At 32.8% G+C, this 19,965-nt stretch overlaps 1 protein-coding gene across 1 annotated transcript; it reads right to left on the bottom strand.

Annotated features, from left to right (window-relative positions):
- Window positions 1-309: 309 nt before the first annotated feature.
- On the bottom strand, window positions 310-13,631 carry ppk9 (pickpocket 9). The gene is made up of 8 exons (XM_073992310.1): window positions 12,639-13,631; window positions 8,764-8,961; window positions 7,593-8,114; window positions 7,382-7,536; window positions 886-951; window positions 731-822; window positions 561-666; window positions 310-495 (listed from the first exon to the last, which is right to left on the bottom strand). The coding sequence occupies exons 1-8, from the start codon at window positions 13,331-13,333 to the stop codon at window positions 389-391; spliced, it is 1,941 nt and encodes a 646-aa protein (XP_073848411.1). The 5' UTR covers window positions 13,334-13,631; the 3' UTR covers window positions 310-388.
- Between the last annotated feature and the right edge of the window lie 6,334 nt (window positions 13,632-19,965).

Consider the following 19,965-nt stretch of genomic DNA (forward strand, 5'->3'; position numbering starts at 1 on the left):
TGACTTTTATAGAATTGACTTTCTATGAACCAAACTGTCAATTTGTTTTCTAAAAAATGCAAGTGATATCATGACATTTTTATTTTATTTATATTTCAATTTTCTAAGATTTTTAAATAAAAGTTAAAAATAATTTACCCTAATATCTCCTTAAATATTTGGTTGAATGGAGAAGTACTGGAACTACTCTGCAATTTAAACAAATCGCTACATTTTCCGCTTGTCAAATGTCAATGTTTTTGCAATTAGAGGGGTGGAAACGATTATGGCCTTCTTATGTTTATGACAACAGGACGGACAATTAGAAAATTTTCTTGAATACAACAACGACAACAACACACATACGCATTTATTTCAACATTAATTAGGTAATGACAATAAAATAAATTTAAGAAAATAATCGTCTGGCTAATCTTATTGTGAAATAGTAAATAATTTCGGTAAAACTTAAAGCACTGCAACCCAAAAAGAAACCCACCAGACCACCAATATAAACTGTGAAAGACAGAAAAATAAAATATAAGTTATATTTTTTCATTGCCATAACACAAAAACATTACCCAAAACATCAGCAAAAGAGAAGAGGACATCTCTTCGCAACTGCATTTTCGGATAATCTATAATGCCCCACTGTAAATTGGCCCCCAAGAACCAAACACGAGAACGCTGAAACATAAAACAATTAGACATTTTGGAAGATAACAATTAGACTTTGGGAAAATGAACTCACATAAGATTGCACAAAGAAGTTGGAATCATCACAGTTGGCCAAACAATTGCAATTGATTTTATGCTTTATAGATTTTAGGGATATCATTTCATCTGTAACAGAGAAAGGAATCAAATAGGAATCTTTGGCAATCACATTAAAACACTGGTACCTACTTTTCAAACTAGCCACGCAAGCCAATCCTTGTAGACCACAAACCGGTAAAACCCGTCCATTTCTTACTGCAAATAAAACAAATATAAACAGATTCTCTTGAATACATAGAGGAATATTTTCAGCTTAGTCAATAGCCTTTTTTATAAATTTTTTTATTATAATAAATATTTCAAATAAATATAAAATACTAGCGGACCCGGCGAACTTCGTCTCGCTATTAAGGAATAAAATTTCATACAAAAACTAAATTTTCGATTTTTCCAATTTTCCGACTTTTCCAGAGATATTTTCCAAAATTTTCTTCCGTAAAGACCTTCTCCTCGAAAATACGAATAACTGTCAAAAAATTTTACAGAAATCGGCCTAGCCGTTCTCATTTTATGAATTACTATACATTTTTTACACCATTTTTATATATATAGATAGATAAATTGAATCGTCAAACTTTTGGATGTTGTTTTATGTTTCTTCATGACGCCCAAATTAATGTTTACTTTTTATACCCACTCAGATCGATCAATTACACTGTGCAACAAAATTCAATTTTTTTCAAAATGATGGGAAAAACCGAGTACATTATGAAAGTAGAGCTAAAAATATGAGACACGTATATCGGCGTTTTTAACGTTTACGTCGGTAAGTAACCGAAATAGGCGCGGCAAGTTCCGCCCATTTTTAAATTTTTCGAAATATTCGAGTTTAGATATCTTGGAATCCTTGCATTTCAGGTATATTGTGTATTTGGCAACTTTACTTAGGAGGGTGTGGGAAATATTCTTGATAAAAATTTTAACCCTCATACGGTTCAACAAAGGGGTCTTTTTTGTCCTTTTTTCGAAAATCATTCAAAAACTCATTAAAAATGTGATCGTATTAAATACAAATATTCTACAAAATTATTCGCCATAAAATTTTACTGTAGGTCTCAGAATACACCAAATCTGTAACTCTTGTCTAATCGCCAGGAATCTCTAAAAATGAAAAACACGTTTTAGGGTTAAAGTCGGACTTCATCTGAGTTTATTCAAAATTGTCCCACAAAACATAATTTTAAAGAGATGATGTCAGAGACAAAAATATTCTTAGTCAAATTTCACCATAGGTCACCACAGAAATGAAATGTCTATTTACATTCTATAGCATGAAAATTCAGTATCAATTTTGCTGAAAAAAACATGAAAATATTTCCCAATTTTTTTTATGAAAATGTTTTCCTTCTTTTTTCTAGTTGATACATGGAAGTAATATAAAACTTGGTTAAAGGTGAAAAGTGTCAAAAGATGAAAAATTCTACACAAAATTTCACTATGAGTTTCAAAATAAACCATAAATCTATGTACAATATTTCCCTAAAAAATTAGATTACAAATTTATATATGGGGAATTCCAAGTGAAATCGGACAGTTCGGAGAAAAGTAATTTTTGATTTCAATTGTTTTTGGTTCAATTAATGCTCCTAGCCAACAGAACATTTTAGTATATTTTAAAATTTTTTTTTTGACCAACGGTACAGAGATATCGCCTATTGAAATTATCACATTTTTAAAGAACTATGTCCAAATAAATACTCATAACTTCTTTAATATTGGTCCAAATGGGACCATCTTTTTTTTGAATTGTTTGTTTTTTCATCAGCTATCGAAAGAAATACTTAAAAGAGAAATGCACAGTGGGCTTCAATGCAATTTTCGGGATTTAATATTTAAAATCAATTTTTAAATATGATTGTACCCTTCGATTTTTTCAAAAAAATTATATGATAAACTACGTTCAATTACAAAAATTTTAAGCCCTATGTGGTAATGGGATTCGGACGATTACTATTTTTTCTGAATTTTTTAAAATTTGTCAATACAATTTTTCCTTTATACCTTTGCCCAAAATTTATTATTTTATTAAAAAAATTAAAAATTTCATTTATAAATATTTGTTTTGATTTTATATTTATGAATTTATCTCAAACATCTTAAAAACCAGGGTTTCGGAGTCGAGGTATTTTTCGCTCGACTCCGACTCCGACTTCAGACGAGTTTTTTTCACGGCTCCGACTCCGGGTCGACTCCGAGAGTGCATTCCTTTACCACTAAAAATGAAATGTGCACAAAATTTTAACTTTTTCCTATAATTTGGCCTATATAGGCTAATGTGTTAGTTTTTTCCTTACATATTCATTAGAAAGGGCATTCGTTTGAATACATTCGAACATATCAATGTTGTTTCTGCCGAATTTTACATTGAAAAATAGCAAAGTTAGAAAGTTTTTGTCGATTTTCCTTTTTTTGCACGAGTATATTCTGGACGGAATTCTTCCGCGTGAGAAAATCTGTAAGCTTTCAAAATATGTGAAATTATAAATTATAAGTACTACATGCAATAAAAATTATAAGCAATTAATGACCAAGTTTCAAACTGGATGTAAGCCAACATTTTAGTGTGCTTAGCTTTAAAAGGAGACCCCCAGTTGTAAAGTTCAATAAAAGCCATTTTACATTTTTCTTCATCTGAAGAGAAAAATATTACGAAGTTTTGAGGCCGTCTACGAAATCCTGTTTTTATTAAAGCATTTTGCGGTGCCAACCAACTCTACTTTGAAAACTGATAAGCCAATTGTTTTCTCTCATAGTAATAATGCTTTTCGCTTGAAAATTTTGAGACATTTCCTAGGTAATAATTAATTTTTCTGTCACTTACTGGGTACATTTTGTTGTTTTTAATGATATTTTGTATATTGATTTATGGATGGGGAGCCAACTAACATAAAAACTAAACATTAACTTTTGTGTATTTATTGATTGATTTTATTATTTGTACCTTTAACTCAGGTTATTTTGTATTAAGATACATGCATTGAATTGGCCTTTTTTGGCTTTTGTATCATATATGAATTTGAAAATAAATAAATAAATAAATTGTCATATATTTTTGTGGCCGGTTTTGAGAAAAACACAGTTTATACGCTGCATAAAAAATAAAATAAATTGTTTCCATCCAACGCTCATACTTAGGCAATATTGTTCCGATCGACCTAAAAATTTGACCACTTATTCTATACTATTTATACTTTTTACTTTTTTTCTAAAATTTATAAGTGCTGTTGCTAGGAAAATTTTATGTAGGGTCGGTCCACTAGGATAAATCGATATTGTCATGTTTTCATTGTCCTTTATCACTTTTATCCGATCCTTTCTCACGAAAATTCTATGATTATGTATTTCATTGAATTTCGTATATGCTATTGATTGTGTAGAAAACTCGGATACACATGAACTTTGTCTGTTCCTGGCGGACAGATCCGATTATTTGAATGTCTACATCTAAAGCCCTCATTGAGTATATAATGAATCCTAGAAGAAAGATTCGCCGTTTGTCAGACTTCTAAGTTATGGCGGGATGAATGTGTCGTTGACCAAGAACGAATTAATAATGCCCTAATTCAGAATTCCGAAAAGGAATTTTTCCACCCACAGATCTTGACTTCCATTTTGAGTCACAGGGTATTCAGTAAGATTTCCCATAGAGACCACAATGTCTTTAATAGAAGACAAGGATGACTTCTCATAAAAAACAAGATGAGAATACCAATAGACCTTTGTGAGAAGACCAGTAAGACTTCTGACGAAAGAGGTTAAAGGTCCAATCTTAATTCGATTGTGATAGGAAAATGCAAAGAATCAATTGGATCAACAAAATAGGGATGAATAGACTACACTTCAGAGGATAGTAGGTATCCTGTGAATTGTCCTTTAACTTAGTATAATATACCGTTTGCATATATGTTTTCTTATACCTTTCTTTTAAAATAAATAATGATTTAAAAAAATGTTCTTGTTCCAAATTTAATGTTATATTTCTATAACGTGGAAAAAATTTTGCCCGGAGTCGGAGTCGAGTTATTTTTTTCGACTCAGACTCCGACTCCGACTCCAGCAAAATTGCTCGACTCCGACTCGTAGACTCCGACTCCGACTCCAAAACCCTGTTAAAAACTGCGTCATTTTTCGATTTTGAAAATGCATCAGCGAAAATTCCATTAAAGTCCACTGTGGATTTTTTTTCTATTTTTATATATAATATATAATGATAAATATGTACTCTTAGCTTCAAAAATACAGGAAATACAAATTTTGGACAAAGGTATTAAGGAAAAATTGTATTGACAAATTTTAAAAAATTCAGAAAAAATAGTAATTGTCCGAATCCCATTACCAAATAGGGCTTAAAATTTTTGTAATTGAACGTAGTTTAACATAAAATTTTTTTTGAAAAAATCGAAGGGTACAATCATATTTAAAAATTGATTTTAAATATTAAATCCCGAAAATTGCATTGAAGCCCACTGTGCATTTCTCTTTTAAGTATTTCTTTCGATAGCTGATGAAAAAACAAACAATTCAAAAAAAGATGGTCCCATTTGGACCAATATTAAAGAAGTTATGAGTATTTATTTGGACATAGTTCTTTAAAAATGTGATAATTTCAATAGGCGATATCTCTGTACCGTTGGTCAAAAAAAATTTAATATATACTAAAATGTTCTGTTGGCTAGGAGCATTAACTGAACCAAAAACAATTGAAATCAAAAATTACTTTTCTCCGAACTGTCCGATTTCACTTGGAATTCCCCATATATATTAGAATGAAATTATATGTTTTAATTTTGTACTGTTAATTTTACATAATTCCATACTGGATCAAAATCTAGCAAAATCCTTTACTTTTTGGGAATATTGTTAAAGAAAGAAATGTTCCAAATGAAATTTCATTATGAGTCTCTGAATAAAAGAAATCTGTAACCATAACATATAACATTCTTAACAGCACTTGTTATACCGTACACCATTATGTGGGGAGGGTATTATAAGTTGGTTTTGGCCAAAATTTTGTAACGCATCGAAATAATGGTCGTAGCCCCATACTTATATATACCAAAATGATTGTCTCGATGAGCTGAGTCGATCTGGCTATGTGTGTCCGTCCGTCCGTCTGTCCGTCTGTCCATCTAAACCTTGTAATCACGCTACAGGTCGCAATTTTGATCGGATCGTCACGAAATTTTGGATGTTGATGGGGGTCCCGGAGGGGAAGAAGCCTATTGATTTTGGTAATGGTCGGATAATATTTAGGGGTCGGAATGGGCAAAAAACTTATGTGGATAAAAAGACAACGTTTTTTTCCAAAGCGAATATCTCAGCTTCTATACGGGATATACCTGGGTTTTTTTATATTTTTCAAATATATATTTACCACAAATTTTTTTAAAGCTGTTTAAATTGAACGCGCAACATCTTCTGTATGAATTTATAACAAAAAACCATCAACATGATATTTATATTTTTCAATCACAACGACAATCTGTATGAAAATTGGAAAATATGGCACTAAAACCTATATATCAAAAACAAGTGCTGCTAAGAATGTTATATGTTATGGTAACAGATTTCTTTTATTCAGGGACTCATAATGAAATTTCATTTGGAACATTTCTTTCTTTAACAATATTCCCAAAAAGTAAAGGATTTTTTTTTTTTTTTTTGATCCAGTATGGAATTATGTAAAATTAACAGTACAAAATTAAAACATATAATTCCATCATAATATATATAAATTTGTAATCTAATTTTTGTCAAGGAAATAGTGTACATAGATTTATGGTTTATTTTGAAACTCATACTGAAATTTTGTGTAGAATTTTTCATCCATTGACACTTTTCACCTATAACCAAGTTTTATATTACATCTATGTATCAACTAGAAAAAAGAAGGAAAAAATTTTCATCAAAACAATTGGGAAATATTTTCATGTTTTTTTCAGCAAAATTGATACTGATATTTTAATGCTATAGAATGTAAATAGACATTTCATTTCTTTGGTGACCTATGGGGAAATTTGACTAAGAATATTTTTGTCTCTGACATCATCTCTCTAAAATTATGTTTTGTGGGGCAATTTTGAATAAACTCAGATGAAGTCCGACTTTAACCCTAAAACGTGTTTTTCATTTTTAGAGATTCCTGGCGATTAGACAAGAGTTACAGATTTGGTGTATTCTGAGACCTACAGTAAAATTTTATGGCGAATAATTTTGTAGAATATTTGTATTTAATACGATCACATTTTTAATGAGTTTTTGAATGATTTTCGAAAAAAGGACAAAAAAGACCCCTTTGTTGAACCGCATGAGGGTTAAAATTTTTATCAAAAATATTCCCCACACCCTCCTAAGTAAAGTTGTCAAAGACACTATATACCTTAAATGCAATTATTCCAAGATATCTAAACTCGAATATTTCGAAAATTTTAAAAATGGGCGGAACTTGCCCCGCCTATTTCGGTTACTTTCCGACGTAAACATTAAAAACGCCGATACACGTGTCTCATATTTTTAGCTCTACTTTCATAATCTACTCGATTTTCCTTGTTATTTTTTTTTGTTGTCGCACAGTGTTATCTTCCCAACGCCTTGTTCTGTTTCATTTTGATGCCTTGTTACTTACATCGATTCCTATAGAAATGGGGCACACAATTACACACTTTCAGAGCCAAAAACATGCGACACTCAGCCATGCACATGCCAAAACTATAAACAGGAACTGTGAGCATATTTTCAGCCTCATAAATGAAACGGCATTTCCTTTGCTTGGTAGAGAATCTAAAAACCAAATCAATTAGCACATAACAAATTTAGTTCATACCTGAAAAACCTACTCTTTAGCCGCTTCGGCTGTATAAATTTCCAATGCAATCAACTCTACTGTCGTGTAATCGGTTTCCGGAAATGTATAACGCTGTTTCGTAATACTTGGTATATCTCCAGAACTATGAAAAAATACATCATATGCTGTTGAGAGATTTATAATTTGTGCATAAATTTCTCCGTCCAATGGATGAACTGTAACCCGTGCTCCATGATGCAACAGATTCCATTGATTACTTTTCCAATATTCATAGGAATTATAGCGTGCCACTAAACTATTTACCGAATGACAGGTACCAAATTCTGTTTGAGTTTCATAAATAAACATTTTCACGGCCGCACCACTGCTTATCTCCGGTTCGAAATGCCACTTAAGTTCATAGAGTAAATCTAAATATTCATCACTTCGTATGCCATAGGAATTGTTTAACGGCAGCTGATCAATATTTTCATATGAGAGGTGAGCTAATTTATCAATAAATATCTTAAAACCTTCTTTGTCCTCTTCGGTGGTAAAGGTATCGGGATGGGAACTGGAGTAAAATATGTTATTAGTAAAAAATATTAAAATGATTATAAACATTAAATAAAACGTAGAGTGTCATATAGTGTAAATTTCCATTGAAACAATTTGTCTTCTTAATTTAATTTTAATTATTCACCATTATATGTGGCGTATAAGTTATGACAACAAGTATACACACTAATGTTCCACGAAACATCATTACTCTCTAATGCAATTTTCGGTTGTTATTGAAATTTATAAATCTCATAAATGTAATAACGCGTATTTTAATTTGTGTAATTAAAACTGTTATCAGTACACACAGATATTTTCATTTAATGTAACTTTAATATCCACTCAATGCCGCCGCACATTAATTCACAATTTCAATTTCATTGAACATTCATTATATACTGAGTACTTGCTCTTCAATGTGCTTTACAATACCATTCCCTCCCCTCCGTCACAAAACAAAAATATAAGCTAGCTTATAAAAAACCTATAAATTTTAATCCACTCTCAATTCAATGCCTGCATTGTGGTAAGTTTTTGTGGGCACATTGGCTAAAGGACAAACTATCAATAGCCACCGCCACTGTAGTCATGGTTTTTGGTTTGCGCGAGTGGAGTACGACAAGTACCCCGACCACATTTGTCCCATACAGTTACATACTTACTCGATATACTCCTCGACTTTAAGCTCATCGATGCGTTTGTGGGGACACACGGTCAATGATGGAAAGCTGGTATTCCAAACCAATTTATTACGATCCATTGAGATAACCATTGGAGATGTCTGAAAACGATGCCAGGTGCGACGGCTAAGCGATATAATGCTAAATATTGCCACACAGATGAAGGCAAACCACAATGTCCTAAAAAAATGGATAGTACAGATAAATAAAGCGATTGGTTAATGCCAGGCCATATGTTATTCGCGAACATAGAAAATTAAAAATTTAACAATGATGGATGAATGTGTAGATTTTTTTTTTTGCAGTTGAAAAAGGTAATGTTTTGTAAGTCTCCTGTAAAATATTTTCTCTCTTTACAATAAAATGATGTATGCACATACAAGTGTATATAAAATAAATCCAATTTGCCATTCATATTTTAATTTAAATAAATAATGTTTTCCTTATCGACAAGCTGTTCACGGTCGTTTCCATGGAAATTAATCAGCTTTAGAAGATCAAGTCGTGAAAAATATGTTTTAATTTAGCGAAAAAAACATAAAAATTGGGAAGTGTACCTATCTCTATATACACAAACATACATATCGCTATATTACTCAAAGAGTGTCCTAACTCAACAAATTCAAAACGCATATTAAGTTGTCTCTTAATTTTTGACTTTTTGGAAGTTTATTGCACTAAAACTAAACATATTTCGAATAGAACAGTGCAAGATGAAGCATGGTTGGAAATGTTTATGATAATTTATATCAACTACCGAGTAAATGAGCTGTAAGTAAGTGTATATTACAGTCAAATATTCAAACAACATGAAGCTAAAAAAATATAAATAATTCTTAGAAGAATTTCATGGTTTCAGTCCTGTCAAATTTCCCGAAATTTATTTGTTGTTGTTGTAGCAGCATAAAAACCAACATAGAACCGTAGGTTTGATGCTGGGTTGGCAGCCGCTGGCCGAAACACTATGGTTTCGGGTCAATCCGCTACGAAAGAACCCGCCGCCGTGGGATTGTAATTTTTTGAAAATTATTTGTAGATGCGTGTTATGCAACTGTCTTTTGCAGTCATACAAAAGCAGCAAAAACTCTTTTCAATTATTTGCATTTCCAATATTGAACACATTCCTGAAGTTTATACTATGTTTATGAAAAAGCCACTGTGCAAAACATAACACAGATTTCAAAATTAAGGGGTACATTTCAAAAAATCGAAAAAAATATTACCTTATTTTGAAGTACATCGGAGCAAAATTGACAGAGATATAAGCATTGGAAGGGAAAGACTTACTTTAAGCGCGTGTTTTTCGAACTGGCAGTTTTGAAGTCGGCGCCAAGGATAGCTCAAAAGCGAATGGACCAATTTTCATATGTTTTGGTGGGCTTTTTAAACAACAACAAAAATTCCAGAAGTAGTTAAATATGTGCTCTTTCAGATGAAAAAATATCTACTTAAAAATTTTGGTAGTTTCCTTGAAAAAATCATGGAAAATGAGTTGTTTGGCCAGCACAACTAAGTATAACCCCTTAACAACAACAAAACACTACATATTAAACTTATTCAAAAATAAAAAATATTAAAAAAAATTAAGTTTCAGTGTTTTATATAAAAATGCACTCAAAACTAGAAAATAATTTGTCATTTAGCCGTTTAATTTTGCCACCATTTTTAATTTAAATGCAAGCGTTTTATTTGAGAGATTCCATCATGAGGAAGAATATACTTATAGAGGCTAATACCCCGGTTACACTTAACCGGATTAACCCAGTCGGTTTGGATTTCAATTGTCAATTCCATAGCGCAAACGTCAAATAAATCCTCTCGAAGTGGGTTAACCCGGCAAAAAACTCTAGTGTAACCGTACTATTAGAGACAAATTATTTCTCTATTTTAAGTGAAACTTAAACTTAATTTTTTTAATTATTTTTTTTATTTTTAACTTTTTTTGACCTCTGAGACGTCCATAACCATATTACAGTCAATTTATGCCGAAAATGCGGATACAAACTTTAAATTTCCAGAAATCGAGTGTTACTGTTATATGGGTGCTACACCAAAATCTTATCCATGTCCACAATTTTTGGTGGGGGAGTTTCTGTACAATTGGTAATTCCAAATGCCAAGTTACAGCCAATTCGGACAAAAAATTAAGACAAAATCCTCAAAACACCTGAAATCGGGCGGTACCGCTATATGGGGGCTAAAGGAAACAAGTAAAAAAGTGTCAGTCGGCTTTGCCGACAGAGATATACCCTCAGCCAATGTGAAGTGAAACTTTCATCTACGGACAGATCGAATGTATTTAGGGTCTCTTAAGAATTTTGGATAAAATATGAAGAAGACCAAATGTTGGGCCAAATCGGTTGAACAGTTCGGGAATTATCGTGGCTGCCACAACTTTGGGACTGTTTTCCCAAGAAATATGGACTTGCCCCTGAAAAAAACTTTTACCGTCGTAATGGAGGTAACGAATGCAAATCGCTTCAACAAAAATCAAAGTGATTCGCGAGCAGGTCTTAAATGGAACTTATCCGAAATTTTGTTTGAGAGATGCTAGGAGTAGAAAAATATAGTCCATATTCGAACATGATCTATATCTGGTAGATATATTAGGATGTGCAGAGTGTGGATTACATCAGTCACTCCCTTCAAGAGTTATCGTGCACACAATTTTCCGAACATTTTTGAACTTTTGTGAGGGAGGTACCTGAAGGAGTGGATCGATATTTCAGTCTATTTGCTCAGGAAGTATGGACTTGCCCCTGATGAAACTTGTACCGTCGTATGGGGCACAGTGAATAAAAGTTGTTACAACAAAAATCAAGGCGATTCGAGAACAGGTCCTAAACTGAACTTTTCCGAAATTTTGTGTGGGAGGTACCCGAAGGAGTGGACCGGTTGAGTCCATATTGAAACGTCATTTAAGTCTGGTACACATTTCACGATGGGCAAAGTATGGACCAAATCGGTTACTCCCTTCAAGAGTTATCGTGCGCACAAATTTTCCGAACATTTTCGAACTTTTGTGGGGGAGGTACCGGAAGGAGTGGACCGATATAGCCCATCTTCGAACATAAACTAAGTTTGGGCAAAATATTACTAAAGCCAAAATTTGGACCGAATCGGATCATCCGTTCGAGAGTTATCGTGCGCTCCAGCCAGACAGACAGACAGACGGACGGACATTGCTCAATCGACTTCAAATTGTCTGAAACACATTTCGTCCAAACATACTTGGGGTCTAAAACCATTATTTCGATGAGGCACATTTTACCCGTATGAAAGTGTAAATACCATCGTTAGCATAAATGCTGAGGGTATAATTATTTGCATTTCCAATATTGAGCCTTTTCCTGGAGTTAATGCTATGTTTATAAAAAAACCACTGTGCAAAACATATTATGTATTAATATTCGGGTTCCTAGGTGGAACATAGGGCCACGTGCAAAACATAACACACATTTAAAAATTAACATAGAACAACAACAAAAAACTATTGACCTTATTCTCAACAATAACTTAAATACATATTCGTCGAATTACTATCGGCTACCTATTTTTAATGTTTAATTATTTTTTTGTTTTTTTTTTATTCAACAAAACTTTGTTTAAATCCAACAAATTTTGTAATAATTATATCAAACCTGCCGTTTAATTCTTTTTGAAGCTGAATTTAAAATCCCTACTCATAACGGAATAAAAAAATATAAAATATCTCTTTATCGTGACTTTAAATCACAAACATATTTGATTACTAATTAATTCCATAGGCATTTACATATTTACATAGAAGTGCGATTAAGAAAGAAATCATGCATGTGTGCGTATTGGTTGTATTTTGTGTGTCTATAGCACAATACCTTTCTATGAAATTTAATCCAATTTTCGCCAAATAGACAAAACCATGTATGGAAGAATCCAGCAGAAATTCGATAATAAACGAATGTGCCTTTGCCAATAAGCCGCTTCGACAACTAGCACCGCTTTGTTTGTCATCACTTACAGTCACATCCTCCTTAACAGGAGGAGGATCATTATGAAGAAACGGAATTTTTGTTTCGGTGTTACGGTAATTGTTGATGTTTTCGTTGGTTTTGGCCTTTTCATAGTGGCCCATCCATAAAGGAGGTCGTCGTATGCGCCTTGCCGTTGTTATGTTGTGGTGATGAATGTTACTGATGACGTTAGAGCTGTTGTTGTCACCATCTTCATCGGCATCAAGAGCATCAGGTTGGCTTAAAAGCGCCAACTCTTGTCGCTTGGCTTGTCTATGATTAAGAATTGTCTCATTTGCTACTCGTTTCTCGTAGGGTTTAACATGCACAACATCCTGGTGCTGATATTTGACTTTGCTGTTGCCAGGATACTGTTGATTCTTCAAAGACAATGAATTAGTGTTGGGTTCCGGTACAGATGATGATGAGTTAGTGGTGTTGTTGTAGTCTTCGGGTTGTCGTAGCTGTTGCAGTAATTTAATGTTTGATGTTAAAGTCAAATCATCTTGAATATTGTCACTTTTACGAGTGTGAAATAAATTTTTCAGTAGTTTCGCCATGTAATATATGTATTTACAGTGTTTTATTTTTATCAAATTTTCTTTTGAGTTCACAACTTAATATAGCAATTGCCGAAAAGGAACTGATATTACTTTTCTATATATTTGATGTAATAAATGTTTAGTTTCACCATGTTGCTGTTATAAATGCTAATTATTGCGTTATCATACATCAAGAATTGGATTTGTTCTTTGTTAAATGGCTGTGAAATTAAACACCTGTAACAAATGTTGCAATGTGTAACGAAATATCAGGTATCAATATCAAGATAAAGTCTCTCCTGAAACCAAATACAGTCTGAATATCTGAATACCACTGCAACCTTAGTAACACTAAAGCTGAAAACAGATACAACGTTTGATTAAAGTTTTGTGTCGTTTTGGCCGTTTTTACACTGTTGGGCATGATGCCGAAAAATTCAAATTCATTTGAAATATATGCCGACAAACAGATAAACGCTGGACTTTGGTATCGTCGTCGCCCTGTTGTTGTTGTTTTTTTCTCGACGCCCAACGCAAAACTTTAATCAAACGTTGTATCTGTTTTTAGCTTAAGATGGAAACTTACTTGTTGTATTTGTTATAGTAGTAAATTGTTGTAGTATTTTTGTTTTTCTGCTTTGTATTGTCTGCTGAATGGTCTCTAGCCGGTAGTTCTTCCCTTTTATAGGCCTCCGTACTATGGGGTGTAAGTGATCCTTTCGTTATTGGATGTCGCCCCTCTGTCGGCAGGGGCGGATGTGAGATGCGTAGCGACGTCCGAATTTTATTAAATACTTTCTATAATTTTAAGCCAGAATAGTATTTTTTCACTCTGAGTTAACAAGTGGTAAAATCTACCCCCTTTTACCCACATCCCAGTAATTGATTTTATTGTTATTGCAATTTGCTAGAAATAAAATGTACCTTGAACCAGAAAAAACGACTACCCTCAATTTATTTTTTATTCGTCCATTAGTAGGCACAGAAAGTAAATTGCCTTCATCTGCGATATAAGTGCGTGTGCCCTCAGTGTGGCATATTCCACTAACCATATGACTATTATCGTTGGCGATTTAATTTTCGTTGATTGCCGTCCATAAGCTGCTCCTCCATAAAAATGACAACATCATTGTTTTCCCGCCCATTACATTTAATGATGTTTGTTGTTAAACTATCATTACAACAACCAACAAACTCTTCTGCCAAAGGATTTTCATTTATTTTTAATCAAACTTTATGGATTATTGCAATATTCTTTGTGTAATAAAAAGGATTTCTGAATGAACAACAACAACTTCAAGCCAAGCGGAGGACTACGATGACGACTGTTTCACACATACATACACAAAACCACGAACAATCCTTCAGATCTACATACGTGGCAATAATTAAACTCGACTTTTTCTGAACAACGAATCAGTTTGGTTAAGTTGTCTTTATGACCAAACGAATGGGAATGGACAATGAACATTTACTTTAAACCCTCTCTCTTCATTACCATTATTTAATTAACATGTGGAACGAAGACAAGACTGGTATTGTGGTGAAATAAAACAAGCCAAAAGAAAGTATAATTTCCCGTTTTTTTTTAACAAAAGTAAAAAGTTAAAAAAGAGTAACCGAAACACAGTAACAATATTGAGATGCGGCAATTAAACAGGCTCTTGTATACCCTAAAATATTTCTCATATTATGATATCTTCAGGACTCAACAAGTTTAATCGTACGATACCCTCGATGTTTATATATTATCCACAAAAAGCAAAAGAATTTTTTTTTTTAAAAAAAATATCATCTCAGATGTTGTATTTTTACCAAGACAGTCGTGTCTACAATTCGGAACCACCCTTGTCCTACTAATCCAAGGCATATCCCCTGACCTTACTGTCTCTAATTTTGAAATCTGATTTTCTCTGCTACATGACATCAGGAAAGGGTATACAACAAATATGTGCAAGTCATTACCCTTTTCAAAGATACACATTCATCACTACTTTGATGACTGGATTAATAGGATGTTCGCATTTCTATAAGAGCAATTATCATCATCATTGTGGCCGAAGTAGCAGAGCTAAAGCGAAAGACTGTAAAAGTAATAACTGAATTCATTGTTTCCCATTGTTCTTTTACCCTACAAGCCATTGTGGAAGAGTGTGTTTGTTCTTAACATTTCAGGATAAGGGCATGATTATATTACAAAGTTCTTACATGCAGGATATTAATACGGCCGTTTAATAAAGACACTTCAGTATTTTTTATCCCAATGCATTCGCATTGAACAGTCTACAGCAGTCCAGTAGCATTAACATCAATATTGACATGAATGTTTGCATCGTATAAGCCATATCACAATATGATGGCTACTGATGGCATTGCTGTTCCTGCCCAAAACATAAAAAAACATATTTGGAAATAAAGAAAGAATGGTGATAATGACAAATGATGTGCATAAAAAATAAAAGGTAATATCTATTTAAAAAGTGGAACTGACTTCAAAATATTATATTTGTAGCAAACAAATTTAAAAAACAAGTAAAAAGTGTCAGTCGGCTTTGCCGACAGATACATATATACCCTGAAGTGAAACTTTCACCTACGGACAGATCGAATGTATTTAAGGTCCCTTCAGAATTTTGTGTACATTTTGGACATTTGAACTTGCCGACAAACATGTGGATTAGGAAGTAACTGCCCTAAGACACAAATGTTGAACCTTTGTGGGGGAGGTAACCTTATTGAGGACCGATATGGGATTTTTTACAGCTTTCGGGCTGTTTTCTTAAGAAATATGGACTTGCCCCGGAAAAAACTTTTACCGTCGTAATGGAGGTAGCGAATTAAAATCGTATCCGAACCTGATCTACCTCTGGTAGATATATGTATTAGGATATGCAAAGTATGGGTTACATCGGTCACTCCCTTCAAGAGTTATCGTGCGCACAATTTTTCCGAACATTTTTGAACTTTTGTGGGGGAGGTACCTGAAGGAGTGGACCGATATGGCTTATCTTCGAATTTAAACTATGTTTGGACAAAATATTACGAAGGCCAAATTTTGGACGGAATCGGCGGATCCGTTCGAGAGTTATCTTGCGCTCCATCCACTACACACGGTGTCATACTTCTCAGGAAGTATGGACTTGCCCCTAATGAAACTTGTGCCGTCGTAAGGGGGGCAGTAAATACAAGTTGCTAAAACAAAAATCAAAGCGATTCGAGAGATGGCCCTAAACTGAACTTTTCCGAAATTTTGTGTGGGAGGTACCCAAAGGAGTGGACCGATTGAGTCCATATTGAAACCTTATCTAAGTCTGGCACACATTTCAGGATGTGCAAAGCCCATCTTCGAACTTAAACTAAGTATGGACAAAATATTACGAAAGTCAAAATTTGAACCGAATCGGTTCATCCGTTCGAGAGTTATAGTGCGCTCCAGCCAGACAGACGGACGGACATTGCTCAATCGACTCAAAACTGTCTGAAACACATTTCGTCCCAAAATACTTGGGGTCTAAAACAATTATTTCAATGAGGCACATTTTGCCCGTATGAAAGTGTATATACCCTCATTAGCATAAATGCTGAGGGTATAATAATAGCTACTTACATTCCTCACTTTAAGTGATAATTAGAATTTATGATTTATTACCTTCCCAGCAAAATGTTCGATGCCAAAGATGACATTCAATCATGGGTGCGAGTGACCTGGCATGTCATCTTTTTAGCATCTTCATCGATGAATTTTATATGAGCGTGGACCTCAAAAGATGCTATTCATTTTTGGATCCAAAGCATGTCATTTACACCAATGCGTTGACACGTAATTTTCACCAATGCTTTGGCATGTCATTTTCACCAACCTCTTGAAATGACATTATCATTACACCGAGAGTTTAAACATCGTTGGTTGTGATTTCGAGTCTCCGACAACATCAAGCCTATTGTAGATAATTAATCTAATATATTTAGAAAAATTTCTATAAATAAAAACACAAAATTCATCTCTATGGAATGGGTTCAAATACAGATGAAAAGATCGGATCTTTCAAGACTCCCTTTGCATGGGTTCAAATGCTGATGGAAAGATCGGATCTTTCACGACTTCCTTTGCATTGATTCAAATGCTAGTGAAAAGATCGGATCTTTCACGACTTCGTTTGAACCAATGCAAAACATGCCATGAAATCACGTCATCGCATGGAACCCCTTCCTTCAAATTTTGCTGGGTTTCTTTTAGAAAAGTTTACTACACCTTTTTCACATATAATTCGAAACATTCCAGTTGTAATTCGTAACATTTCATTTGTAATTCGATTATTCTATTTGTAATTCGAGAACTCCATTTGTAATTCGAATTATTCCATTTGTAATTCGAATTATTCCATTTGTAATTCGAATTATTTTATTTGTAATTCGAATTATTTCATTTGTAATTCGAATTATTCCACTTGAAATTCGAATTATTCCATTTGTAATTCGAATTATACCATTTAAAATTCGAATTATTCTATTTATAATTCGAATTATTATATTTGTAATCTAAATTATTTTATTTGTAATTCGAATTGTTTTATTTGTAATTCGAATTATTCCACTTGTAATTCGAAATATTCCAATTGAAATTACAAATAGAATAACTCGAATTACAAATGGAATAATTCCAATTACAACTAAAACAATTCAAATTACAAATAAAATAATACGAATTGCAAATAGAATCCGTCGAATTTCAAATGGAATAATTCGAATTTCAAATGGAATAATTCGAATTTCAAATGGAATAATTCGAATTTCGAATGGAATAATTCGAATTACAAGTGGAATAATTCGAATTACAAATGGAATAATTCGAATTACAAATGGAATTCTCGAATTACAAATGAAATGTTACAAATAGAATTATCGAATTACAATTAAAATAATTCGAATTACATCTGAAAAAGGTGTAGTGATGACTTTTCCTTAAGAAAAACTTATCAGATAATCAATAATGCTATTTCTTATAGATATTAAAATCAGCTTTACCGTTATCATCAGTGATAAAATTGTGTAAAGAAGACCATCACTGGTGAATTTTCCCCTGGAAATGACTTGTCTATGGAAAGCATCGCCAGAAAACTTCATGGAAAAGATCGTCAAATATGAGACCTCCTAAATAAATTAAATTTCCAAAAAAAAATTGTTATATAGTGATGACTTTTCCAAATATATTGGCATTGCGGTTAGCTTCTTGGTCAATCGTCACACGCACAAATTTTTCGGTAAAGTAAATTGAGTTTTAGGGAAATAGGGGGGCAGAAAAGGGTGTAGGGAGCTCCTTCCTCTTCGCTCTCTCCCAAAAACTTAATTTACTGAAAAATTTGTGCGTGTGAATACTGACTTATTTATTTGCATGTCCGTATTTCATATTTCGAATATATCTCAATAATATTCGAAACATCAAATTCTATCCGAACACTACCTAGTAATATTCATCTAATTGCTCTGTTCCGGAAACTGCAAGAATCTCCAAATTTTTACTACGTAACAAATTTTTCCTTTATAATATCGAAAAAAGTAGTAAACAGTATATTTTTACAGTTCTCGCCACATGACTACTATACCCTTTACTAATCCAGCAGTGATAAAACAACATAGGTATCCGAGAATAAAAAAAATGCTTGGATATAACAACATGTATTATGTACTCCAAATAGTTAGACATTGTGTCCCACGCTTCATAGCTACATCTGCTTTATCCAAGAATAATTATTTAACACTTCACACGTTATAGTAGTTGCAACGTATTACAAGCTGTATAACTAATTAGTAGACATCGGATTTTTGCATATTTTTGAAATTTCAACCAATTGTAACTACTTTATTATGTAGAACTATATCGTTAAAATGACAGAATTTCGATGGCATATTGAAACTAATGAATAATACGTGCAAAGCTTCAGATTCTACTGTTTAATTAACGAATTAACAGCGCTATAATTTTCAAAAATAATCAAAAATCCAATGTCTAGTTATTAGACACATCTCAAATTACCCTCATCATATAAAACGTCACTCACGATTCATGAGTCAGGAATAAAGCTTTCATTTTTATCATTTGATGTTCTCTCTCAGAGTCCTTAACAGATATGTTATATTGACTTCCGTATATTCAGTTGCTTTGTGTTGTTTAAACTTCGTCAAAATATTTTAGTTGCACAATCATGCATCGTTCGTCGAAAATGCATCAGAAATATGATACATGTATGCTTTTTACATACGTTAAAAATGCGTATTTTTGACGTTTTGAAGTTGTTAAATACAACGGCGTTAATACTTCACACATTTACAGTCATTTGGGCATATCAACAGAAAATATACATATGTATGTAATCGTAGAACTTTTATGATTTAATAAAAAAAGTCTTCTCGATTCATGTATTTGTTAGTTCCAGAATGCAAATTAAAGTTAATCGGTTCCAGATTTGATTAGCATAAAGAAATAGGCATAAACGATCGATTTTATTAAAAAATTATTGTTATTACTAATTATTTATTTATTTTTTTTTTTTTATTTACTTTGCAATTGAAGCCAGTTTACAATTCTGTGGCCAATTTAAATATAATTACAAAGAATCCACATGAATATCATAGCTACTCGAAAATAAAAT

Source organism: Musca autumnalis, unplaced genomic scaffold (assembly GCF_047663935.1).
Source record: "Musca autumnalis isolate F117 unplaced genomic scaffold, ASM4766393v1 scaffold_5, whole genome shotgun sequence".
Lineage (NCBI taxonomy): Eukaryota > Metazoa > Arthropoda > Insecta > Diptera > Muscidae > Musca > Musca autumnalis.

Excerpts from the sequence above, each read along its gene's own strand:
- ppk9 (XM_073992310.1), bottom strand. The coding sequence starts at position 13,333 with ATGGCGAAACTACTGAAAAATTTATTTCACACTCGTAAAAGTGACAAT. Across the intron at positions 823-885 it reads TTGCGTGGCTAGTTTGAAAA|ATGAAATGATATCCCTAAAA; the intron begins GTAGGTACCAGT and ends TCTCTGTTACAG. Across the intron at positions 496-560 it reads CTCTTTTGCTGATGTTTTGG|TTTATATTGGTGGTCTGGTG; the intron begins GTAATGTTTTTG and ends TGTCTTTCACAG.